The following is a 27,424-nucleotide window of genomic DNA, read 5'->3' as shown; positions in this document are numbered from 1 at the left end:
GGCTTGGTTCTATGGCAGGTCTTAAATGGTTAAACAAACTCATTTCATATGTGTTTGGGCCATATATATTTAGGAGTGTTAATGGGTGAAAATTTGTGGTACCAGAGACCATTATATATCTACCTAGGGGATCGGTAACCACAGAAGTAATCTGAAATGGGACATTCTTCCCAAATAGTATTGCGACAGCACGTGCGTGTGAGGTGAATGGTGACAGATATATCTGAGATACCCAGCTGCACTTTAATCTATGTTGTGTATCTTTTTTAATATGAGTCTCTCTTGCAGAAAGATAATATCTGCAGATAAGGATTTCAAATGCTTGAAAACTTTTTCCCTTTTTATAGAACTACCCAGCCCCTTCACGTTCCATGAGATCAACAGCAGATTTCCCCCCTCTGCCTTCACACCACCCTGGACATCAGTCATTATAAATATAAGTGATCAAATTCAGCAGTTTAATCTTGCATAACATAGAAAAATAGAATACACGCATATGAGCCACAAAACAAAAAACAATAAACAAAAACCAAAAAACCCACCCAACCCGTCTCCCAAACATGACGCACATCTACCCTAAGTAAACAAAACCGAGGCTGCTAGGCAAATTACGAACCTCACTTGTCAATGTCACAGTGCCCTCCACCGCAACCAACCACTTATTTAACTAATATAAATATTGTAATATTTTGATATATTACAGAACTATGACACATTACCAAATGATTTTAATGAACCATGCATTTTTTGGAAGAGCCGATTAGCGCCACAATGCATTGATAGTTAGCATACAAATAATAGCTGCAACACAGTGCAGTCTGATAGTCCACAGAGTGATGCACGACACAAACTGAAAGCTTGCTCACCTTATTAAACAGAGAAAAAAAAAGGAAGATGTGCAATCACAGCCAGTGAGCACATTACTCCTCCCTTTGTAGCACTGTGTTTCTTCTGCTGGTGAGCCGCCTCTGCTCGTGCCAGATGGTTGAAAACCTCTGGAACAGTACAGGTGACCTTTCCAGTACAGGTGAGCCCAAAATTTTTTTTAGCCCAAAATAACCCATTATTTTGGGCTAAAAAAAATTGTTATGCAAGATTAAAAAATTTAGACCAAAAAAATTTTGGTCTAAATCTAAAATGAATCGAAGCACCCTCAAAGATTTCTTACTTTTTTTTGGACAATATTTGCTGTTTGTGTGACACACTACTAAAAATATAAAAAGCATACAGAACTTGATTGAGACGTAACATTTTAACAACAAAAGTATAGATAACCCCCCTCTCCCAAAATGGTTTGTTCCTGCTCATCTTTCCCCTACTCTGGCTCTAGCGCCCTTTCTGCCAGAGCGATGGTGGCTGAGACTGTGCCTGGCTTAAAACAGGACATATTAACTACATTTAACCCTAGGTTACTCTTTATATAGTTAGGTAGGAGTCAGACCATGTTTCTTTTTAGCTGAAAAACATTACACCCAGGTAACCTGCAGTGTTGAAAAGGTGTTTTCCGACGATGTTTGCTAACCTACAATCCATCCTGCTCTGTAGTAAAATCAGCGACATTTGACCACCCTGTGACCCCCATTGAAATGTATACAGCCTATTTAAAATCTAAAACTTATAATTGTCCGTAGCCTACTGTTGTTACCACTGTCCTGTTTGAAATGGATACTAACTAGCTAACTGACTGAATGCCCATTAACCTTATAACTCCTGTTGTGTGTGTGTGTGTGTACAGAGAGACAGCCAGGTTCATAATGGATATGAGGAAGTTTTTTGAAAAAGAGGAGCCACATTCAGGTAAAAGTGTAAAATCAAACGATCCGTTAATCAAGAATAATGTTGGATCAGTGTTTCAATATTTATATTTTTATTAGATGTTCATGTGGTTTGGTTATTTGCCTTTTGGTTGAAAGCACACTGAGAGAGGACTTTTTGTTAGTGATCTTAATAGTATTTTTTTCATATTAATGTAATTTTTTCATCTAATTGAATACAATTTATTTGTGTATGATTGTCAGTCCAAAGAGGGAGAGAGGAAAGAGGGGAACGTGAGGAGAAAGTACAAGGTCAGGAAGAAACAGGTAAGAAAACAGACAGGGAACAGTGACAGGCAGAACAGAAACTGTTAAACTGACAAAGAGAAAAACATCTGATTTTACTCATACAATCTGGAAGTTGTGTTCTCCCTATATTAAAGCTGCTATACAGAATCTGCAAAACAAACTGTGTTGAAACATTTTTGACCCTTTAACCACAACATAACATTTTCCAACATAACATTATAATTGATTGGGGAGATTAAAATTAATGATATATTTTTATGTGGTTCAGCCACAACTCTACTAAAACCTCAGCCAGTAATAGGTCGGCCAACTTTTGGACCGTCCAGTTGTCTGTATGACTGCCGCAGTACATACATCACATTTGCACTCTATCAGAAAGTGCCAAACAGCCCTGGTGGAGTGAGGAGCTGTAAAGAGAAGCAAAGTGCTCTGTTTATATTCTAAAAATGTTGTAAGCTAGCTAGTTTCAAAGATTCTGTACTGCAGCTTTAAATGTTTTCCAGAAGCACACATACACTTCTCCAAAAGTTGATTCTGTTCATCTGGACGTAGCATTTTGTGGGAGAAACGTTTCATCACTCATCCAAGTGACTTCTTCGGTCTCAGCTGACTGCAGGTTTCCCCAATCTTATAAACAGTACATTTGCATAATGACTGAAACCAGCCCACTGAAGGAACAATGGGCTGGGAGGTCAGTTCCTTAATCTTAATCACACATACACTAATCAGTGTTTCTCAAACTTTTTACAGTGTGTACCACCTGATAAAAATGTCAAGCTCTCCCAAGTACCACTATGAAAGCATGAAACTTATAAATCTTACAACACAAAATTAGTATTATTAAATTAGTAAAATTAGTATCTGCAGTAAAGATTTACTTCAAAAAAGTGTTTTGCTTTTCTTTCACAAATGTGGGATTAAATTGTCTTAAAATGTACAAAACAGCGATGTCATGTTTTGAGACGAGGACCCAGGCACAGAGAGACTTGATGAATTTAAGAATCTTGTGATTTAATTAAGAAATTTGCAGACTTGCACAGAGATGGTAAAATTATGATGACTGATAATGGAGACGAAGACAACAGACGACGAAGACAGGGAGGATGCAGGGGTTTAAATGCACCAAGGAGACAGTCAGAGGGAACTCAGGACAGCTGGAGACATTTAAGGATGCAGGGACTGACAGAGACAGGGAAGAAGTCTCATAGTGACGTGTAAAGTTTATTTTGCCTGGCTGGGCAGCTCTCTGGGTGCTCAGCACCCTCAAAGCTCTAATCCTAGAATCGCCCCTGCAATGCAATAATTAATCCACAGGTACGAGTCAATTCCAAATCCTAACATCATCTAACTCTTGCTTAACTTTAGACTTAAATATAATCCACTGAGCCATTTCTCCACACTCTTTGTTTATCAGTTTCAGTTCTGTTTTCCAAGTAATGGGATAGTGATTTCATCCCATAGTTGAAGTAAACTTCCAGCCTATAACCTCCAGTAACAATTCAAAAAGCCACCAATCCTCAAATATACACACCAGCCAATCAGCTCATTTCTCACTATCTTTGTGCTTCATCTCTGTCCTCCTCCTCCCAGCTTGCTCAATAAATCATTACAGGTTAAGAGCCTACAAATGCCATGTAGCTATCAATTAAAGGACAGTATTTAGCTCCTTTCATAAAGGATGCTCCAGTGTCTCCCCTGCTAAAGGAGGCAATAAAAGAAGCATTGAAGCACCTTTCCTTAGCATTTGGAGAATTCATGCAGCTCTTATTGTTTTTCATTTTTCCTGTGCCTGCATTGGATTTCTGTTTTATTGACAGTTTTATGATTTTGGAGTTTTGGCCACTAAATGCTCATTTTTGTCACTTCCTCACCTGTCTCTGCATCTTTCACCTGCCATTAGGATTCATTTTGAAATCATCACCCTTTCAGAGCATTTTACGGTCAGGCTCCAGTGAATGTAGTCCATCTCCACCACCACTCTTTATCTCACATAGTTAATTCAAACATGCTAAATTTACAGTCTGTCCTCCTTTGCTCCACATCTTAGCCCCTACCACCAGCGATATGAGCAGAGGATGCAAGGAAGGGATACAAGGAGAGAGGAGTCAAGGCAACAGGGTGTGTTAGCACAACTACAACTTGATTTTATGGTCTCAGATTTAAAAGTATTTTTTAGATTCTACTTTTAATAAAATTCTTAACAGGCTATGTCTCTGTGATTGTCAGGTCCTCTCACAATTCATTTTTATTTTTTATTAACTTTAAGTATTTTAATTAATTAATTAATTTGAATTAATTCATTTTTTGATCAACAGTTTTCACGTCTTCCAGTGTTTGTGGGACAATAGGATAAATATGTTCTAGCCCTGTCTCTGTATAGGTAATTATCTGACCTGAATGAGGTCAAAAGGGAGGATTTTTCTGAAAATGACTGCGCCAGACATACAACTGCAAGCATACAGAGATCTATCCAAATGGTGAATATATGGTAAGCAAAAAACTGTTATCATTAATGATCTGGCAAAAGGCCTCCTTGAAGACCCCTTACACTAATATCTGTCTTATAATAATATATTTATTAATATATTTATTATCCAGCTGGACTAGTTTTTCTGCTCCTGAAAATGTTCCAGTATCTGTGATTCGCTCTCGCACTGCAGGCTTACTTGTTGTTCCTAGAGTATTTAAGAGTAGAATGGGAGGGAGAGCCTTCAGATTTCAGGCCCCTCTTCTGTGGAAACAGCTTCCAGTTTGGATTCGGGAGACAGACACGATCTCTACTATCTCTAGATTAGGCTTAAAACTTTCCTTTTTTTAAAAAAGCGTATAGTTAGACCGAAAGAACGAGATCGCAGATACAAGCGGCAGAAATGAGCTTCCTCCGAAGGGTGGCTGGCCTCTCCCTTAGAGATAGGGTGAGAAGTTTGGCCATCCGGGAGGGGCTCAGAGTAGAGCAGCTGCTGCTCCACATCGAAAGGAGCCAGCTGAGGTGGTTCGGGCATCTGACAAAGATGCCCCCTGGGCGCCTCCTGGGTGAGGTGTTCCAGGCATGTCCCACCGGGAGGAGGCTCCGGGGCAGACCCAGGACACGCTGGAGAGATTATATCTCTCGGCTGGCCTGGGAACGCCTTGGTGTTTCCCCGGATAAGCTGGAGGAGGTGGCTGGGGAGAGGGAGGTCTGGGCCTCGCTGCCCCCGCGACCCAGCCTCGGATAAAGCGGATGAAGATGGATGGATGGATGGATGGTATAGTTAGGGTTGGATCAAGTGACCCTGAATCCTCCCTTAGTTATGCTGCAATAGGTGTAAACTGCTGGGGTATTCCCATGATGCATTGAGTATTTCCTTTTCAGTCACTTGTCTCACTCAGCATGTATTAATAGACCTTTCTGCTCAATCACACGTGTTATTAATCTCCGGCTCTCCTCCACAGCATGTTTTTCATCCTGTCTTCCTTCTCTCAACCCAACCAGTCGCAGCAGATGGCCGCCCCTCCCTGAGCCTGGTTCTGCCGGAGGTTTCTTCCTGTTAAAAGGCAGTTTTTCCTTCCCACTGTCGCCAAAGTGCTTGCTCATACGGGGTCATATGATTGTTGTTTTTTTTCCTCTATATGTATTATTGTAGGGTCTACTTTACAATATAAAGCGCCTTGAGGCGACTGTTGTTGTGATTTGGCACTATATAAATAATATTGAAGTGAAATTGAAAACAGTCAGATAAGTCAAACTTTACTTGACTCATTCTTCTTGCTTCCTCCACTTCTGTACAATTGATTCATTAATGTCAAATTCCCTCACAGCTGCTCTATTCCCATGTTGTTGCAATATATTAATGACTACACCTTGTATTGTGGATGGATTATCTCAGTTGTTCTCCTGACTGAAGTTTGCATTTGTCCCAAACCATTGGGAACTCTCACGTTAACTTTTATCGAGTGAAAAAAAGTTAGGGTTCATCCTCCAGCTTCACTGTGTTTATGTTATGCTACACTGTTCCAAAAAATAGTTATGTCAAATTATTTTACTGTGTATCTTACAGTTGTGTACTGTTTTTCTAGAATAACATTACATTTACATGGATGTGGATGGTGGGGTGGGTGCAGTTTTCTCTGTGGTGGGGTTGGGTGGACTGTCCCGGGCTCTGTGGGGCCGGGCGGCGCTGCTGCACTGGGCCCGGTCTGGATGGGCCTGGGCCCCCTTTCCCTGGCGGGTCGCGGAGTATGGGGGTGCCTACTGGGGTCAGCGGGGGAGCTGGCCCCAGGGAGGGGTCACCTGCCCCTCCCTTCCTTCCCTCCCCATCTCCAGCTGCCTCCCTCTTCCCGCTCCACCACAACCACCCACACATGCAGGGCCTTGGAGTAGGGGTATGTCACCAGGGTGCAGAGGAGGCTACCCCCCCCCCCCCCCCCCCTGTCCCCTTCTGGCTGCCTCTGCCTCAATTTTATCCCACAACTTAGACATTCACATTACTCACACTCTCATTACACATACATATAGGATCTTGGGGGTGGGCACGATACACGGAGTCCAAAGTACAATCAGGGTGTACACCCCACCCCTGGCATCGTTGCCCACCTCTCAATTTTAAATACACGTAGACATTGAGGGCTAGCAGGAGGGACCATGCGCTTACCTGCTGCTCTCTGGCAGGTAGCTCCAAGCCCTCCTGGGTTTTAAATGCACCTTAGAACACACATGCATCAACATTACAATGAGCGGGTGGAGGGAGGTTCAGAGTCTTCTCTCACCCCCATTCTCTGCGACCTGCTGGAGCAGGGGGGCTAGGAGGAGGAGGAGGAGTTGGCCGTCCGACTGCGGTCTGGAGTGTGGAGCCTTCCTGCTGCTGCGGAGTCGGGGCGGTCTGCCTCCCCCCACCGCAGGGAAAAGGGAAACACCACCTGGGTCTGGGTGCAGTTCCCCCCTCCAGGGGCGGGGGCACCTAGACCCGGTTTGTAGAGTACGCTTGGGGAGTGTGATCGTGTGTACAACGTCTCTTTATGTCTGTCTCCACGTTGGTTGAGTGTGGAGTAAGTGCATATGAGAGCATGAGGGTGGGAATGGATGTTTGTATCTGTGTGTGCCTGTATGTCTGTGTCTATATGTCAGGTTGGGTGTCAGGCGCCACCTCTCTGGGGACATCTCAGGCCCTCCAAGGTTTGGAGGCCTATCTCCCCCTACCACCACTTCCCCTGCCAGTGGCGGACCCCCTCAGACATCGGTGCGTTGGTGGTTCTTTGTGTCTGTGGATGGGCGTCCAGGTACACACCGGCTCACTCCTTGGCGGCCGCTTATCGGGGCCTGGAGCCTGGGGCTCGCTCGGGCCACTTCGGAGGTGGGGTGCCCCCGGCCTCTCGGCCTGGGGCTCGGTCACTCAGGCGCAGCTGGCTGCCGGCGGAGCTCACGGGCGCGTCACTGCAACTCCCCCTGGCTTCTGCTCCGCGGCTGCTGAGTGAGCCCTCATCTGGGACTCTCCTCAGCTCTTTCCGGGACAGTGGCGCAGCTGCCCCTCTGTTGGTCTTCCTTGGTCTCTTGTGTTCTGGGGGCCTCTGGATGTCTGGAGTTTTGATCTCCTCCACACCTGCTTCACGCCCTGGAGGACGGGGCTGTGGCCCCCCCACACCCTCTAGCAGATTATTACATGAAGGAACCTTTTAAAAAAACAAAAAACAAGCGCGTCCATGCTCACAGGTGTACACACGGGTGATCACACCCACAAACTACACCCTTTTTGGCTCCTACCTCAAAGCACACTGTGTTCTGTTGATCTTATGTGCTGCACAATAATGTTTAACATTTAGTATTTACTGTCATATTCCCATATATCATTGTGATGTTGTTTATTCTATTACTCTTGTTCTCTTCTGCTTGCTTTCTTTTTTCTTCCTCAGCAGGTGATCCAGGTGATTGATATATGCATTTTTTTTTCTCTGCCCGTTCTGTTGGTTTTTGTCTTTTGCCCTTCTCCCCTGTCCCTCTTCTCAGCTGTTTCTCTTTCCCTCTTTCTTTCTCCCCTTCTTTCCCCCAGTCAAGTCTGTCCCGTATTCAGTAAGTGAAAATAAAATAAACAATAAAAGGTGAATCAAATGGACCATTACGGCAAGGCTGGGATGGTCAGTTTGGTAAAGTAAATCTGTTGGGCATCTTTCTTTGCCTTTAGACAACAATTCTGATGGCAAAAGAGCCAAACGGGACAGGCCAAAAAAAACCCAAAAAAAAAACATTTACATAAGTAGACTGTGATCTGACACGTCAAATGTAAAATAACATAACATCACTGTAAATGTAATAAAACACAATTTACCTGTTTTTTTAATATATTTTTTTGTACATATGCATATTTAGATTCTAAAAATACATCCAGAAATGTATCATAATTTCACGAATATTTGTCTGTTATGTGAGAGAATGATCTGTTAAAGTCAAATGTAATACTATGGAAAAATATATAAAATGATCGAAGATTAATGAGAATAATCAATCATTAAAGGAGTATTTGAATTATAATTTTGCTGAAAATTTCATGTCACCTAGGTCTGATTCAATAATTCAGAGGTAACAAGTGAAAATATAATTAATAGGAATAAAAACTAAAAAAACATATTGTGGCGTGTTGGGGGAACAGCTAGTTCTCTCCCATCATGCGTTGGGACATGTACTGCTGTTTAGATGTTCTTGTTTTATTGTTTATGATTATGTTACTTTTAACTGTTATCTTGAATGTTGTGTTTACGCCGTGGTGCAGAGTCACTGACAGTTGTTGTTTTGTAGAGAGAGTGCTGTACCATGAGTGACTTAAGTTATGCTGTTGTTGAACCTTGAGGCACATTGTAGCACCAGCAACTGTTTTAATAAAGAGCTCCCCCTACCAGCTTGGGGTTGAATAACAAGCTCAATCTTTCTCTGTGAGCTTCTTTGTTTAGATTTCTCTGCATGCCACAATGTAAGACATTGCACGGCCACGCTGTGCTAATTATATATTTTGAAAAAGAAATGCAGAAGTAGGAATTGCAATTAATATAAATAACGCTAAGCATCGGCCAATGAATGTGAACTAACAACAACAAGGTTGCGGGTATGGCTGCGACCGTAGGAAAAAACCCTAATATGAAGGTATTTTACTGTGCATTTTACAGTAATGTTCTGTTCTTCTAGAATATCATTAAAGTTACGTAAATAGACTTTGTGTCATGGTCGCTGTGTGGCAGGCAGGATGAGGACCCAATCGCAAAAACTCACGGACTCAAGGGATAAACTCAAAATGCAGCTTTATTGCTGACAAAAGATAATAGGAAAACTAAACTGGGAAAAACTAACATAAAGTTCACCAGGAAACACAGGGGGAATCACACACAGCATGAGGGAGAACGCGACACCGAACAGAGGGAGACGCAGACAGAAATACACAGAGGGTTAACGAGGAAAGTGGGAACACAGCTGACACAGATAACCATAACGAGACAGGGCGGGGTGAACATAACACTGACGGGAGACAGGCAGAGTCAAACAGGAAGTACAGAGGTTCAAACAGGAGGAGAGAGAGCACGGGGAAAACACAGACATAACGGGCTGAGGAAGACATGGAATAAAACACGAGGGCTCACAGTTACACAGGGGCACACAGGAGGTAACCAAATAAGGAACATCTTAACAGAAGAACCTAGGAACCAAGGCATGACTAGGGGATGAAATACAAAACATACAAAAACTGAGAATACCGGGCCCACATGGCCCGGGACCATGACACTTTGACTTCGCATTTTGAATGTAAATTAACGTTAAATCACTGTAATGTAATACAACATAATTTTCATGATTATTAAATGTATCTGTCTGTACATATGCATATTTAGATTGTTAAAATACATTCACAAATGTATCATGATTTCACAAATATCTGTCCGTTATTTGAAAGATTGAACTGTTGAATTCAAATGTAATGCTATGGAAAAACATATAACATGATCCCTATGAGCTTGTGTTACATCACATAAGTATAATTATAATTGCTAGTTAGGGCGTTCGTGGCTAAAGAGTTGGCAGTTCGCCTTGTGATCAGAAGGTTGCCGGTTTGCGCCCTGGCTCGGACACTCTCCGTCGTTGTGTCCGTGGTGAAGACTCTTCACCTACCGCCTACTAGTGATGGCCAAAGGGGCCGATGGTGCAATATGGCAGCCTCGCCTCTGTCAGTCTGTCCCAGGGCATGCAATCCATTATTATTTAAACCAACTGTTAACTGTATATTTCTGTACATTTACGTATTATGATTCATATTGCCACATTCAGTGACCTTGTTTATAGGTATTTTCATTGTTTGATCACGTTAAAATGTTCCTAATTTAATGTCTAAAAGCACTTGGAAAAGGCAGAATCCCATGTAAAATTAGCACAACAAACTCTATTTTCATTACTGAAAATGACCGTATTTTTATGGGACAGTTATTTTCTGTCGTATTTTGGCGCCCCAGCTGCTGGAATATTACCGTTTTTTTAAGATGTTTTTTTTTCCTATTTATAGATGATTTCATTGTTTAATGACATTAACATGTTCCTAATTTAATGTTTAGCGGCACTTGAAAAAGGCGAGATCCCATGTCAAATTAGCGCAACTAATTGTATTTTCATTACTGGAAATAACCATATTTTCTGTAATTATACGGTCGTATTTTGGCGCCCCAGCTGCTGGGATATCACCGTTTTTTCAAGATGCTTTTTCTAACAGTGTAACATAGCTGTGTTGCTAGCGGTGATGTAGCACATCATTATATACCAGCTAGTCCAACTTCAGTAACCCTACAAATGTCACAGCTGTTTGGTTTTCTGTCTTCATTTGTGTTGGAACTGATGGCAGAGTTGTACGTTTAAATTTTTTCAGAAATCTCTCAGTCAGAACATGGTATATCATGTTTAGGTGGAAACTAGCAAGCTAACTTCCTGCTAACTTCTAACTCCATTAAAGTTAATAAATTCTGTTTTCATGGCTGCCTGGATGTTAAACTTAATTGCTACACCTGGTAAAGCAGCGACACTGATCATTTTATTAGTGTTCGTTTGACTTTGGGACCTAAAGCAGAGTTTAGACTCACATTACTCCAAGAGGCTGCTGACTACAGTAGCCGTTATGCTCCAACAATCCATAAAGCGTTAGAATACCAAAGTCATACTAAAACATTTTTTGACAGATTTTTGAGACCCACGCACCACATAAAATTGTTTTAAGGTCAGTATGCACAACCAGAATTCATACATAAAGAGCACAGGATTAAAAGGTACACTGTTGATTTTTGAGAAAATGAAAGGATTTTAAGTGTGCCTTATAGTCAGAAAAATACAGTAGGTGTAAGAAGAAGTACACTATCAACCTAAGCTCAAGAAGGCCAATAAGGACAGCAAGAATGTGTGGAAAGTTTTAAATAATATAATGGGTAGAGATCTCGCTCCGGTGGTGTCACACATCCGCATGGATGGAATGTTTATAAGTAAAGCTAAGGACATAGCCAATTATTTTAAGAAATTACTACAGCAACAAGATAACAAATTTGAAATCTAATATGAGCAGAAGAGATCCCACTCTATCATGCTGTCTTATACAGGATGCTATCATGAATAATAAGCGATGCCAATTTAAGCTTGAGGCCATGAATGTTAAGACGGTGGATCGTTTATTAATGTCCCTTCCTTTGAAAATTTCTCAGGTTCTGATAATATAGATGGTGAACTGCTCAAAGTTGCAGCTTTGAGCAAAAGTTTGTGTCCTTTCCTACATGTCACATATTTAATAGATGTTTGGTGTGAAGCTTATTTCCACTACAGTGGAAAGAATCGAAAATAATTCCTATTCCAAAAAATAAGAATGTTAGTTTTAACGGTGTCAGTAGCAGACCTATTAGTCTACTCCCTGTTCTAAGTAAAGTTATGGAGAGAACTGATTATGAATAAATTCAACATTATTTAACAGAAAATAATCTACTCAATCTACCTAAAATGTTGTGGATTTTCATCAGATGCTCTGCGCTGGATGAAAAGTTTTTGTCTGGAAGAAGGCAAAAGGTTTATTCTAATGGTCATTTCTCAGAGGGCTGCAACATGAACTGTGGATACCCCAAAGCAGCTGCCTCGGTCCACTTCTCTATTCAGTTTTCACAAATGATCTGCTATATATCTTGGGTAAATCTCATCTTTTAATGTATGCCAATGATTCCGCCATGTTTTATTCGGCCAGTGACAACTCTTAACCCTTTAAGACCTACCATAGAACCAAGGCCGCCAGAGCTTACTTTATATTTTTACATGCTGTAGTCCCATTTTTGGGAGCATTTCAAGTTGCTATACATCAATACCTGTTATAGCCCATATTTTAATAATATGTATGCATTAAGTCCATAGTAACTACATAAATTGCAAAAAAGTGCAATAAACTACAATTTTTTTAAAAATTGTTTTAGTTTTTTTTTAACATATATTTCTACTTGGAGAAATTTAAGAGGCTTATCCCTCAAAACGTTAAATACGCCGGCGCGTCAAAATCACATGACCAATTTAAGACGACACAGCTACAAGATGCAGTAAGTCAGAGTCTCCATTTCAACTTGGGTCAAAAGTGCAGACTTCAAACTATATACCAGTTTTTGAATTATTTCGATGGGCCACTTAAAACCAGAGTTATGATTAAAAAATGCAGGCGATGTTTTTTTCTTTTTCTTTTTTTTTTTTTTTTGCCTGTCCCGTTTTGCTCTTTTGCCATCAGAATTGTTGTCTAAAGGCAAAGAAAGATGCCCAACGGATTTACTTTACCAAATTGACCATCCCAGCCTTGCCATAATGGTCCATTTGATTCACCTTTTATTGTTTATTTTATTTTCACTTACTGAACATGGGACAGACTTGACTGGGGGAAAGAAGGGGAGAAAGAAAGAGGGAAAGAGAAACAGCTGAGAAGAGGGACAGGGGAGAAGGGCAAAAACCAAAAACCAACAGAATGAGCAGAAAAAGAAAAAAAAGAAGAAAAAAAGAAAAAAGGAAACACCACCTGGGTCTGGGTGCAGTTCCCCCCCTCCAGGGGCGGGGGCACCTAGACCCGGTTTGTAGAGTACGCTTGGGGAGTGTGATCGTGTGTACAACGTCTCTTTATGTCTGTCTCCACGTTGGTTGAGTGTGGAGTAAGTGCATTTGAGAGCATGAGGGTGGGAATGGATGTTTGTATCTGTGTGTGCCTGTATGTCTGTGTCTATATGTCAGGTTGGGTGTCAGGCGCCACCTCTCTGGGGACATCTCAGACCCTCCAAGGTTTGGAGGCCTATCTCCCCCTACCACCACTTCCCCTGCCAGTGGCGGACCCCCTCAGACATCGGTGCGTTGGTGGTTCTTTGTGTCCGGGGATGGGCGTCCAGGTACACACCGGCTCACTCCTTGGCGGCCGCTTATCGGGGCCTGGAGCCTGGGGCTCGCTCGGGCCACTTCGGAGGTGGGGTGCCCCCGGCCTCTCGGCCTGGGGCTCGGTCACTCAGGCGCAGCTGGCTGCCGGCGGAGCTCACGGGCGCGTCACTGCAACTCCCCCTGGCTTCTGCTCCGCGGCTGCTGAGTGAGCCCTCATCTGGGACTCTCCTCAGCTCTTTCCGGGACAGTGGCGCAGCTGCCCCTCTGTTGGTCTTCCTTGGTCTCTTGTGTTCTGCGGGCCTCTGGATGTCTGGAGTTTTGATCTCCTCCACACCTGCTTCAAGCCCTGGAGGACGGGGCTGTGGCCCCCCCACACCCTCTAGCAGATTATTACATGAAGGAACCTTTTAAAAAAACAAAAAACAAGCGCGTCCATGCTCACAGGTGTACACACGGGTGATCACACCCACAAACTACACCCTTTTTGGCTCCTACCTCAAAGCACACTGTGTTCTGTTGATCTTATGTGCTGCACAATAATGTTTAACATTTAGTATTTACTGTCATATTCCCATATATCATTGTGATGTTGTTTATTCTATTACTCTTGTTCTCTTCTGCTTGCTTTCTTTTTTCTTTCTCAGCAGGTGATCCAGGTGATTGATATATGCATTTATGCAAGAAAAACACATTTTAAAGGTAAAATATAGAGGTAAAATCAAAAGTAGTCAAAAACAGCCAATTATACCCTGGACCCCAGAGGGTTAAGCAGTGCAATTTGAGTTTTAAGCATCCCAGCAACTATTCAGAAAAGCATAAAGTCAAACATGACTCATAAAAACACCAGTATAGGCTTTTAAGGCCTATAAGTAAAAAAACTAAATTTTCCGCAAAAATGCCGTCACTTCCGGTTTCGGGCAGGTAATGGCGGACATGCGATAGTTCGCGCTGATTTCTGTTTCAATGTGGGAAGTGTTACAAACAGCTGATCGGATCGGCAAATATTTCTGGAATATTATGTTTTTGTTCCTGCAAGCGCTTTTTATGCAATATTTGCAAAGCTATATGTGGAAGGAAACCGTGACCTAGGACAAGCTAATGATTTCCTGGATGGTTGAGATGCATCAAGACATGAAAGATATCATTAATGCACTAGTATTGTCTCATTTGGAGTATTGTTCAAGCAGCTAATAAGACAGAGCTTAACAAACTTCAGTTAGTCCTGAATAAGGCGGCCAGATTATTGTTGAGATGTTGATACTATACCAGTATCAATCGAATGCATAATAAACATTTTTGGCTTCCTGTAATTTGGCTAAATTATACTATGGCTTACTTTTATTTATTAAGAAAGCAATACCATTAAACACATTTTATTTCTGCTCAGCTGCAGTATCCAGGTGAAATACATAATCATGCTACACAAAGCTCGGAGTTCTCAGAATCGGCTCCTTGAGCACAAGAAATGACAACATCACAGAACGCAAGTATGGTGAAGCTCGCGACTCTCCAACGGGAGATTGAGAGACCAGTGTTGGACTGTAGAACTGCTTTGAAATTCATATGAGCTGTTCGCACTAAAGTAAAAACCACCATCACTTCATGCGGATACCCCTTTGGCGCCAGCTGAACAACAACACCCTGATAACGACTGTATTTAGTCTGTTCCTTCCCATTCCATGCAAGGCCAGCTGGGTTGCCTGGATGACTGTTTACTTAGCCTAGCAGGGCGAAGGACACTGTCTCAGCTGAACTCTGGACACACACACACATACATATACACTGATATGCACACACTCATCCCCCCTCCCTTTCAAATCAAATCAAATCAAATCACTTTTATTGTCACATCACATGTGCAGGCACACTGGCACAGCACATGCGAGTGAAATTCTTGTGTGCGAGCCCCACAAGCAACAGAGATGTGCAAACACAACAACACAAACGAGCAAAATACAAGAATGGTCAACCTGAAACTAATAAATATATGTACAATATATAATAGTGTATGCATTTCTGGATGTGTATACTAAATATTTTCCTACGTGTGTGTGTGTGTGTGTGTGTGTGTGTGTGTGTGTGTGTGTGTACACATTTTTACAAATTAAATAGTAAAAAAAAATAAATAAATAATAATAATAATAATAATAATAATAATAATAAAATATATAAAATATACAGAGTTGAATATGTGCAAAACAAGTGGCATTTATATACAGTGTGGAGTGCATAATGTTGAAAATGCCTTCGATGCTTATTCCCTTCCGATGCTGCACCCTTTACCCACCCCTGTTGCTTGTCATGTGTTTCTTTGGTTTATTAAGAGTTTTTTCATGTGCTATGTGCAGAGGTGTTTTTTTCTGTTCTCAAACTGATCTCCCTGTTGGAGCTCAGTCTGGGGCGAGTCATTTTTTCTCCTTGTCTTTCCTCATGTGGTGCATTTTTCATTGTTATACCTCTCTGACCTGTCTTCCCCATGTGATGTTTTGTGTAATGTATGTATGGTCGGAGGGTAAGATGGCGCCGCCATTGCGTGCAATAGGTCGGCAGCCTCATGAAATTTCCCCTTGTGGGACTAATAAAGGTATGTCAATCAATCAATCAATCAAAAGCCTGTTTACACTTTTAAATGTTTTTAATTATTGTAAATATTGTAAGAAGGCAATGTTGTGATTTGTTTTGGATTTTTGTGTACTGTGCCTCAATGTTTTTGATATTTATATGCATATATTTTAACAATTGTAAAACCTCACTGTGGCTGTAAGAGCCAAATTATGTGGATATTTTTGCATCGACGTTATTGTGTAATGTTTTATTAGATTGTATTTGATGGCTTGGGCCCCAGGAAGACTAGCAACCACTATTGTGGAAGCTAAAGGGGTTCCTTATAAATAAATAAAAATAAATAAAATAAATCTTGCAAAAGTACATCCCCCCACCCCACCCCCCAGTGTTCCTTGCAAACTCTAAATAAAATAAACAGGGATTAAAGGACATAATATGTTTCCAGCTCTTCCTCCTTTATCAGACATTCTCTCCATACCTGAGAGTGTCCAGTCTCCAGTGTGGATCCTTCAGTCCATCCGACAGCACATTAATTCCTGAGTCTCCTGGATGATTGTAGCTCAGGTCCAGCTCTCTCAGATGGAAGGGGTTGGAGCTCAGAGCTGAAGCCAGAGAACTACAGCCTTCTTCTGTGATCAGACAGCCTGACAGACTGTACAGACACAAAATAAAAATTAATCTAAAAAGCTTTTCACTGAAGATCTCTCTTTGCTGGACCCTCATTCATTCCATCCATTCAATTTAAGTTAGGATTGTAAAACAGCAACTGAAAAAAAAAAGAATAAAAACACAAAACAAAAACAATACTGTGACCTCTTCTAGTTTAGCAGTAGACTACAGCAAAGAACATCTGAAACGGCTTCAGTGTGAAGAAGAGGATTGTGAAAGCTGCAGATTCTGCCACATCGGTGTGTATTGCAGGAGTTTTAAATCATGAGGCTTTGCGGGTAAACCTTTGAAAAAACACAATGCAATGTTGTTTCTTCCAGTTACTTCTTCAAGTCATGTATCTGTGGTAATCTAACAGTGGAAAACACTTATCATTTGGGGAATATCACAGTGGCTATCTGCATCTTAAGCGGGAGGCCATCACCCAATGAAGCCAACAGAACCACATCATCTGCGAAAAGCAGAGATGAGATTCTGAGGTCACCTAAGTGATAGCCCTCCGCCACTTGGCTGCGCCTAGAAATCCTGTCCATAAAAGTTATGAAGAGAATCGGTGACAAACGGCAGTCCTGGCGAAGCCCACCACCTACAGGGAAAAGGTCCGACTTATTGCCGACTATGCAAACCAAGCTTTTGCAATGGTTGTATAGAGATCGAATGGCCTGTAGCAATGGGACAGATACCCCATACTCCTGCAGCACCTCCCACAGAACACCCCGAGGGACACAGTTGAATGCCTTCACCACATCCACAAAACACATGTAGACTGGTTGGGGAAACTCCCATGCACCCTAAAGTATCCTTGAGAGGATAAAGAGCTTGTCCAGTGTTCCACGACCAGGACGAAAACCGCATTGTTCCTCCTGTATCCAAAGTTCGACTAATGGACAAATTCTCCTTTCCAGCACCCTGGCATAGATTTTCCCAGGGATGCTGAGGACTGTGATCCCCCTGTAGTTGGAACACACCCTCCGGTACCCCTTGTTAAAAATTGGGACGACCACCCCGGTCTGCCAGTCCAGGGGTAGCGCTCCTGATCTCCACGCAACATTGTAGAGGCATGTCAGCCAGGACAGCCCTACAACATCCAGAGCCCCTGCCCCTGGCTACCGCCAGGCACACCATGCACCCGACCCCTATGGCGTCCCCTACGGGTTGTGGGCTTACAGGAGGGTGGGCCCATGTCCCCTTTTCGGGCTGTGCCTGTTGAGCCCCATGGACTGAGGCCCGACCACCAGACGCTCACCCTTGGGCACCCTCCCTGGGCCTGACTCCAGGGCGGGGCCCTGGTAAACATATCCCGCGCAGGGTAAAATGTTCCCTCGGTGATATTCAACAGGAATTAAAACTATAATGATAATATGGGAGAAATATATTCTCTGAATGGATATAGTCTCTCTTTACAGTCCTTGTTACTACTTGTCATGGTCCAGGATCAGATGACTCTGCGTTTAAGTTTTGTTTATTCAGTGTTCTGGGATTTTGTTGGGTTTTCATAGTTTTGTCTTTCGTATTTCATGTTCCTTAATTTATCTTTAGATCACTGTGATTTTCCAGCTTTTAGGTTTTGTCTCTGTGCCTCCCTAGTGTTCCTTGTTTCTTGTGTTCCTGGTTTGATGTTTGTGTTATTTCATGTTCCCATTCCCTCATTACCCTCATTGTATATTTAAGCCCTGTATCTTCCATTGCCCTTTGTTGCATCGTACCCACTTATCTGTATAAGTCTCTTCCTGTGTTTCTAGTTTCAGTGTTAGTTCCTCCTTTCTGGATTCCTGGTGTTTGAGTTGAAACAGTATTTTTAATTGTATCTTTAATGTCCGTATTAGAGAACATAACATGAACAAAAAGGACTTTGGGATTTATTGCAGGATTATAAAAAAAAAAACTCTAAAGAGTAATTTAAAATAATCCAACCAAAGGTATATAAAAGGCTCATGTTAATACTATAACCTTCAGACATATATTCAGTAATGCAATACAGATTCTAAATAATGCTCAGTGACAAAGATTGAATCCTGACCTCAGAGTTTCCAGTATACAATATGTACTGTTCAGTGCAACAGACAGAAGCTTAACTCCTGCATCCTCTATGTCGTTTTCACTCAGGTCCAGCTCTCTCAGTCTACTGGACTGGGAGCTGAGAGCTGAGGACAGAGCTTCACAGCTTCTCTGTGAGAGGTTACAGACACTCAGTCTGAAAAATAATCAACACAAAGACAAAAATAATAAATTAATAAAAACACAAAACAACAACACTGAAATTAAAGTGCATTGATGGTGTAGTTATAAGTGACTATATCTGGCAATATTTAATGTTCCTCAAGGACTGGTTGGAATTACTATTGTCTGATTTTAAACACATCAGGAATTGACTGTCATTTACAAATCATGAGAAATGATACACTACAATAACAAATGCATGTAACTGACCTTTATTAGCTAAAAGTTTAATTGGTTAATTATCTCATTTGACATAAATAAGAATCCTTGATCTGACCTCAGAGCTGCCAGTTTACAATGTGGACTTTTCACTCCAGCAGACAGAAGCTTCACTCCTGAATCTTGTAGGTTGTTGTTACTCAGGCCCAGATCCCTAAGGCTAGAGGATTGGGAGCTGAGAACTGAGGACAGAGATTCACAGCTTCTCTCAGAGAGGAAACACCCATATAGTCTAGAAAGCAAGAAAACACACACACACACACACACACACACACACAATCTGAAATTACAGTATATTGATTGTACAGTGATGAGTTACTTGATCTGGTAATGTCTCTTATGCTCCAGGACAAGGTGGGTTTGCTATTTCCTTATATTAAACACCAGAAATGTGTCAATTTAGGCAAGGCAAGGCAAGTTTATTTGTATAGCACAATTCAACAACAAGGTGATTCAAAGTGCTTTACAGAGACATTAGAAACAAAAACAAATAAAAAGTATGATTTAAAATTGATTAAAACAAGCAAACAAACAAACTAATTAACAAACAAACAAAACAGTATATAAAATCAAAACAGATACAATCAGAACAATGGATAAAATCAGTAGTTAAATGTAAGTTTTGAAATTTAATCTTAAAAGTGTGGATTTGGTGCTTTATTCAAATGCAGCTGAGAATAGGTGAGTCTTCAACCTGGATTTAAATAAACTGAGTGTTTCAGCTGATCTGAGGCTTTCTGGGAGTTTGTTCCAGAAATAAGGAGCATAAAAGCTGAATGCAGCTTCTCCGTGTCTGGTTCTGACTCTGGGAACTGATAAAAGACCAGATCCAGATGACCTGAGGGATCTGGAAGGTTCATGCTGGGTCAGGAGGTCACTGATGTATTTTGGTCCTAAACCATTCAGAGCTTTATAGACCAGCATCAGAACTTTAAAGTCTATCCTCTGACGGACAGGCAGCCAGTGTAAAGACCTCAGAGCTGGACTGATGTGGTCCACTTTTTTGGTCTTAGTGAGGACTCGAGCAGCAGAGTTCTGAATGAGCTGTAGTTGTCTGACTGATTTTTTAGGTAGACCTGTAAAGATGCTGTTACAGTAATCAAGCCTACTAAAGATGAATGCATGGACTAGTTTTTCCAGGTCCTGTTGAGACATCAGATCTTTTATCCTTGAAATATTCTTGAGGTGATAGTAAGCTGACTTTGTTATTGTCTTAACCCTTTAAGACCTACCATAGAACCAAGTCCGCCAGAGCTTATATTATTATTTTTACATGCTGTGGAGCCATTTTTGGGAGCATTTCAAGTTGCTATACATCAATACAACCATTATAGCCCAGATTTTAATAATATGTATTCATTAAGTGCATAGTAATTACATAAATTGCAAAAAAGTGCAATAAACTACAAAAAAATTGAAAATCGTTTTTGCTTTTTTAACATATATTTGTAGTTAGAGAAATTTAAGAGGCTTATCCCTCAAAACTGTAAATACAAAAAAGTTGCACAAAATAGTTTCCCACCACAGGAAATTTATTTTGAGTGTCTTCATAGTTTTATTTTTGAAATACACCAATTTTTATACACTGCAGGAAAAACGAAAATAAATATTATACTGCAAATTTGCAAAAAGGCAGCATCTGCATCAAAATAAACTATTTCCAGCAGTGCAATATGAGTCCTAAGCATCCCAGAAACGACACAGAAAGTCATAAAGTCAAAGATAACTTTTAAAAACACCAGTATAGGCTCATAAGGCCCTGATGGTAAAAAAGACTACATTTCCGCGAAAATGACGTCACTTCCGGTTTCGGGCAGGTAATGGCGGAAATGCAAAAGTTCGCGCTGACGTCTATTCCAACGTAGGAAGTGTTATGAACAGCTGATCGGATCGGCAAAGCGTGTTTCTGGAATATTATGTTTTTGTTCCTGCAAGCGCTTTTTATGCAGTTTTTGCAAAGCTTTATGTGGAAGGAAACCGTGACCTAGGACAAGCTGATGGCATAAGATGTAAGTACAAGTCCCCCGGTTTCATAGGCAAAAAAAATGTTTGCGCTAGCTTACGTGGTTGCAGTGCTACTGGGATTTAAAAATAGTTACGCAAAACAGAGCGTGCCTGCTCCAATCGGCTAGTTACCTATTGATACAAAGTATTTCCTGTTTTCTAAGTATGTTTTGAACCAGTTTAGTACAGTTCCTGAAAGACCTGCCCAGTTCTCCAGTCGTTTGAGTAATATGTTATGGTCAACTATATCAAATTTACTGTGATTTGAAAATGATGAAAAATACTAAGATGCAAGAACAAATAAATAATACCTCCCTTTAGTGGCAAAAGGTTTTAATTGATTAAATATGTTATTTGATGTAAAAAAAATATTATTTGATCTGACCTCAGAGTTTCCAGTGTACAATGTGCGCTCTCCACTCCAGCAGATAGAAGCTTCACTCCTGAATCTTGTAGGTTGTTGTTACTGAGGTCCAACTCTCTCAGTCTACAGGACTGGGAGCTGAGAGCTGAGGACAGAGCTTCACAGCTTCTCTGTGAGAGGTTACAGGTGCTAAGTCTGAAAAATAATCAACACAAAGACAAAAATAATAAATTAATAAAAACACAAAACAACAACACTGAAATTAAAATGCATTGATGGTGTAGTTAAAAGTGACTATATCTGGCAATATTTAATGTTCCTCAAGGACTGGTTGGAATTGCTATTGTCTGATTTTAAACACATCAGAAATTGACTGTCATTTACAAATCATGAGAAATGATACACTACAATAACAAATGCATGTAACTGACCTTTATTAGCTAAAAGTTTAATTGGTTAATTATCTCGTTTGACATAAATAAGAATCCTTGATCTGACCTCAGAGCTGCCAGTTTACAATGTGGACTTTTCACTCCAGCAGACAGAAGCTTCACTCCTGAATCTTGTAGGTTGTTGTTACTCAGGCCCAGATCCCTAAGGCTAGAGGATTGGGAGCTGAGAACTGAGGACAGAGATTCACAGCTTCTCTCAGAGAGGAAACACCCATATAGTCTAGAAATCAAGAACACACACACACACACACACGTGCACGCACGCACGCACGCACGCACGCACGCACACACACACACACACACACGCACACACACACAAGCTGAAATTACAGTATATTGATTGTACAGTGATGAGTTACTTGATCTGGTAATGTCTCTTATGCTCCAGGACAAGGTGGGATTGCTATTTCCTTATATTAAACACCAGAAATGTGTCAATTTACTGTGATTTGAAAATGATGAAAAATACTAAGATGCAAGAACAAATAAATAATACCTCCCTTTAGTGGCAAAATGTTTTAATTGATTAAATATGTTACTTGATGAAAAATAAATATTATTTGATCTGACCTCAGAGTTTCCAGTGTACAATGTGCACTCTCCACTCCAGCAGATAGAAGCTTCACTCCTGAATCTTGTAGGTTGTTGTTACTGAGGTCCAACTCTCTCAGTCTACAGGACTGGGAGCTGAGAGCTGAGGACAGAGCTTCACAGCTTCTCTGTGAGAGGTTACAGGTGCTAAGTCTGAAACACACACACACACACACACACACACACACACACACACACACACACACACACACACACACATATGTAATGGATTTGATTTAATATGTTTTTATATGTTGATCTGACCTGAAAATATACAGAGTGCAAGAAAATCGAATGTGTCAGTGTACACTACAATTAATGATTAACTAAAAATAAATACAGTTAAAGTTTAGAAAAAACAATGCAGTTAAATTTGTGATATATATATATATCACACACACACACACGTATATATATATATATATATATATATATATATATATATATATATATATATATATATATTACTAATATACATATTAATAATATAATAATATATTTAGTCAAATATTAAAACAGTCTTATACTTGACTGAGTTACTGAGATACTTTTTGTTAAATAGGATCAACATTTATTGTTTAAAGAATGCATGGCCACATATTTACTTACAATGCTTTGTTGGAGGCTTTGACCACTGGCAGCAGCCTCAGAAGAGACTCATCTGAAGCAGAGAATTTCTTCAAGTCAAACACATCCAGATCTTTTTCTGATGACAGTAAGATGAAGACCAGAGCTGACCACTGAGCAGGAGACAGCTCATCTGTGGAGAAACTTCCTGATCTCAGAGACTGCTGGATCTCCTCCACTAGAGAACGATCATTCAGTTCATTCAGACAGTGGAACAGATTGATGCTTTTCTCTGCAGACAAATTCTCACTGAGCTTCTCCTTTATGTACTGGACTGTTTCCTGATTGGTCTTTGAGCTACTTCCTGTCTGTGTTAGAAGACCTCTCAGGAGAGTCTGATTGGTCTGCAGTGAAAGACCCAGGAAGAAGCAGAGGAACAAGTCCAGGTGTCCATTTGGGCTCGTTATGGCCTTATCCACAGCACTCTGGAAAAAAATTAGCATGTCGAGGGATTGACTTCTTTTGAACTTCTGGGAGGTTGTTTGTTGTTGTTCTAGCACATTGACCCCAGAGTTGATGAAGGTCAGATGGACATAAAGAGCAGCCAGAAACTCCTGAACACTCAGATGGGTGAAGCAGAACACCTTCTCCTGGTACAGTACTCTCTCCTCTCTAAAGATCTGTGTGAGTACTCCTGAGTAAATTGAGGCTGCTATGATATCAATGCCACACTCTGTCAGGTCTGATTCATAGAAGATCAGGTTTCCTTTCTGCAGCTGATCAAAAGCCAGTTTTCCCAGAGACTCAATCATCCTTGTGCTCTCTGGACTCAAGTGTGGATCATACTTTAACTTCCTCATTTTGGCCTGAACCACCAGGAAGTTGATGTACATCTCAGTCAGGGTCTTGGGTAGCTGTCTTCCCTCTCTGGTTTGCAGCACATCCTCCAGAACTGTAGCAGTGATCCAGCAGAAGACTGGGATGTGGCACATGATGTAGAGGCTTTGTGATGTCTTGATGTGGGAGATGATTCTGCTGCCCTTCTCCTCATCTCTGAATCTCTCCCTGAAGTACTCCTCCATTTGTGGATCAGTGAACCCTCGGATCTCTGTCACCATATCAACATATTGTGGAGGGATCTGATTGGCTGCTGCAGGTCGTGTGGTTATCCAGATGCGAGCAGTGGGAACCAGTTTCCCCCTGATGAGGTTTGTCAGCAGCACATCCACTGAGGTGGGCTTTCTAGGGTCAGTTAGGATTTCATTTTTGTGGAAGTCCAGAGGAAGTCGACACTCATCCAGACCATCAAAGATAAACACAACCTGGAAGTCTTCAAAGCTGCAGATTCCTGCTTTTTTGGTTTCAGTAAAGAAGTGATGAACAAGTTCCACCAAGCTGAACTTTTCCTCTTTCAGCACATTCAGCTCTCTGAAAGTGAATGGAAATATAAACTGGATGTCCTGGTTGGCTTTGTCTTTAGCCCAGTCCAGAGTGAATTTCTGTGTCAACAGTGTTTTCCCAATGCCAGCCACTCCCTTTGTCAGCACTGTTCTGATTGGTTCATCTCTTCCAGGTGAGGCTTTAAAGATGTCTTCTCGTCGGATTGTTTTTTCTGGTCTGTCTGGTTTCCTGGATGCGGTTTCAATCTGTCTGACCTCATGTTCATCATTGACCTCTGCAGTCCCTCCCTCTGTGATACAGAGCTCTGTGTCGATCTGATTCAGCAGGGTTGGGTTTCCTGCTTTAGCGATCCCCTCAAACACACACTGGAACTTCTTCTTCAGCTTAGATTTAAGTTTACGTGGACAAACTGTAACAAGATGTTCTAAATAAAATAAAATAAAAGATGAATCATTTTTTAAGTAAGATAAGATAAGATAAGATAAGATAAGATAAGATAAGATAAGATAGAACTTTATTAATCCCTCGGGTGGGTTCCTCTAGGAAATTCGATTTCCAAAAAAGCACAGCACCGACAGAAGTTACAGAGTTATACACACACACATATATATAAATACAGAGACAATATAAATAAAATATACGAAGGGGATAAATAGAATAAATAGGAATAAAAATAAAAATACAAGTGAATTGCACATTTCAAGTATTGAGTCTATTGCACCGTTGACTATTTACAAAAGTAGTGCAAATTACAGTTTTATTTTCTAAAGCGTTACCCTTGAAAATATGTCTGTCCCTCTGCTGAGCCATAAATAAATACTCCATTTATCACCAGCAGTTTAACTCTTTAGATAAATCCTCTTACTTCTATCCAGACAGTCAGCCAGCTTCCCCTGCTTCTTCCTCCTCAGGAAGTCCAGTGTGATCTTCACAACTGACACTCTGCTTTTGCTCATCTGCTCATCATCCTCCACCTGACTCTCTAAGCCTTCTGGGTAATCTGAACTCAGAACCGTTTGAATCTTCTTCAGCTCGTTCTTCACAAAAGTGATGATGTCTTTCTCCAGCAGCTGGAACAGAATATTTTATGAATAACCCAATCAGACTGAAATCATGAGCCAAACATCAGATCCATATTGGACACACTGACAATCCACTGGTCTACAAAGAGCAGCATGGAGGTGCTGAACAGAATAGATGTGAAAGTAGTTGTACATGTACAGACCATAAATATGGAGTCCAGGTGTGTTTCAGTCTGCTGGGAGACCTGACCACTGGGAACCTCTAAGCTCTCCTGGTCCACTCTGTGGAGGAATCATGAACAATTAGTTCAAGCACAAGATATCGGTCAAGACGTTATCTGCTCTGCACTGTTTATAAGAGAACTTCATCTTAAGTGTGTAAAGTTTTGTCTCTGATATATCAGGAAACATTATTTAGTGTAAATATTATTATGTTTGTTTTAAATCCTTATGGATGTCTCTTGAATCTTGGTTCTCTGGGCCCGGGGCTCAGTCTGGTCTGGCGTAGCTGGCTGCCGGTGGAGCCTGCAGGCTTGTTGCTGCGGCAAACCATGGCAACTGCACCATGGTTGCTGGGTGACCCCCATTCAGGGCACTCCTCAGCTCTAGGTGAATGGTGAGATAGCCTTTGTAGTTGGCCTCCCTGGGCAGTCGTGCACAAGTAATAATAATAATGGATTGGATTTATATAGCGCTTTTCAAGGCACCCAAAGCGCTTTTCAATGCCACTATTCATTCACTCTCACATTCACACACTGGTGGAGGCAAGCTACAGTTGTAGCCACAGCTGCCCTGGGGCATGCTGACAGAAGCAAGGCTGCCATATCGCGTCATTGGCCCCTCTGGCCAACACCAGTAGGCAAGTAGGGTAAAGTGTCTTGCCCAAGGACACAACGACCGAGACCGTCCAAGCCGGGGCTCGAACCGGCAACCTTCCGATTACAGATGTGATTCCCAACCCCCTGAGCCACCGTCGTCCCTGAGCCACCCAAAAATGGTTTGGGAAATCTCCCAACTTTTTGTCCAGTGTGAACATGGAGTTGACGTTAGATGGATTTTAGTGATCTAGAATATTAATTGTACTTGTTTTAGTGACATTCTTTTACAGCCCACATCATAAATATTGTGATAAAATGTAAAGTGTGTAATTATGTAAATGTGCACAGTGTTTTCTCCATGTAAGTAGACACTTACATGGAGAAACCTGAAGAATACAAGCACGCTCACACACACAGACAGGTGTGCACACAAGTGTACACACAGGTAGTCACAGACACACACTATTTTGGTTTGCTGCTGCCTCTAAACATATCATGCAGTACTAGTACTGTATGCAGCTCAGCAACATTCAATATGTATTATTTACTGTTACTTATGCTTATGCTTATGTTGGTTGTTCCTGTGGCTTCTAGTGATGGGTCGTTCGCGAATGAAATGGCTCTTAGAGCCGGGTCTTTGACGTGAACGACGCGAGCCGGCTCCTTATCGCGAGCCGTCACGTGGGGTTTTTTTTTTTTTCTCTCAGCCTCTCTCTCGCACTTTTTTTCTGCTTCACTCAGCAAGCGAGCCTTGTGCTTTACGCTTGGCAGAGGGGGGAGGGGCAGTAATTACACTCAGTAACACAGGAACAGAGCCAGAGGGGGAGAGAGAGAAAGAGAGCCAAGGACAACAACGTCACATTAGAAAGGTATAGTAATCATCCACAACTATTTTCGGTTGCAGATGATAAAGGATTCATTAAGTTTATTCATGCAGGCCCATATGACAGATAATGTGCATGTTTCTTTTTGTTTTCATATTTTGAATCGCTACCTTATTGTGGTGGAGGGGTTTGTGTGTCCCTGGGATCCCAGGGGCTATGTTGTCTGGGGGCTTTTGCCCCCTGGTAGGGTCTCCCATGGCAAATTGGCCCTGGG

General features: G+C 41.4%; 1 protein-coding gene across 1 annotated transcript in view; it reads right to left on the bottom strand.

The window, feature by feature from the left end:
• LOC146546952 (uncharacterized) overlaps nucleotides 1–27,424 on the bottom strand; it is a 53,047-nt gene that overhangs the window by 9,077 nt on the left and 16,546 nt on the right. Inside the window, exons 3-11 of the mRNA XM_085265359.1 lie at nucleotides 25,712–25,790; nucleotides 25,352–25,556; nucleotides 23,128–24,910; nucleotides 22,498–22,671; nucleotides 21,974–22,147; nucleotides 21,497–21,670; nucleotides 19,166–19,339; nucleotides 18,689–18,862; nucleotides 16,478–16,651 (exon numbers count right to left, since the gene is read on the bottom strand). Coding sequence (XP_085121485.1) covers nucleotides 16,478–16,651; nucleotides 18,689–18,862; nucleotides 19,166–19,339; nucleotides 21,497–21,670; nucleotides 21,974–22,147; nucleotides 22,498–22,671; nucleotides 23,128–24,910; nucleotides 25,352–25,556; nucleotides 25,712–25,790 — 3,111 coding nt within the window. The remainder of the gene's footprint in view (nucleotides 1–16,477; nucleotides 16,652–18,688; nucleotides 18,863–19,165; nucleotides 19,340–21,496; nucleotides 21,671–21,973; nucleotides 22,148–22,497; nucleotides 22,672–23,127; nucleotides 24,911–25,351; nucleotides 25,557–25,711; nucleotides 25,791–27,424) is intronic.

Source organism: Mchenga conophoros, linkage group LG23, assembly GCF_057382185.1.
Source record: "Mchenga conophoros isolate Kocher_MC1m ecotype Shallow Benthic linkage group LG23, M_conophoros_male_GT1.1, whole genome shotgun sequence".
Taxonomy (NCBI): domain Eukaryota; kingdom Metazoa; phylum Chordata; class Actinopteri; order Cichliformes; family Cichlidae; genus Mchenga; species Mchenga conophoros.
The sequence above is the reverse complement of the archived record's forward strand: the minus strand, read 5'-3'. Positions and strand labels throughout refer to the sequence as shown.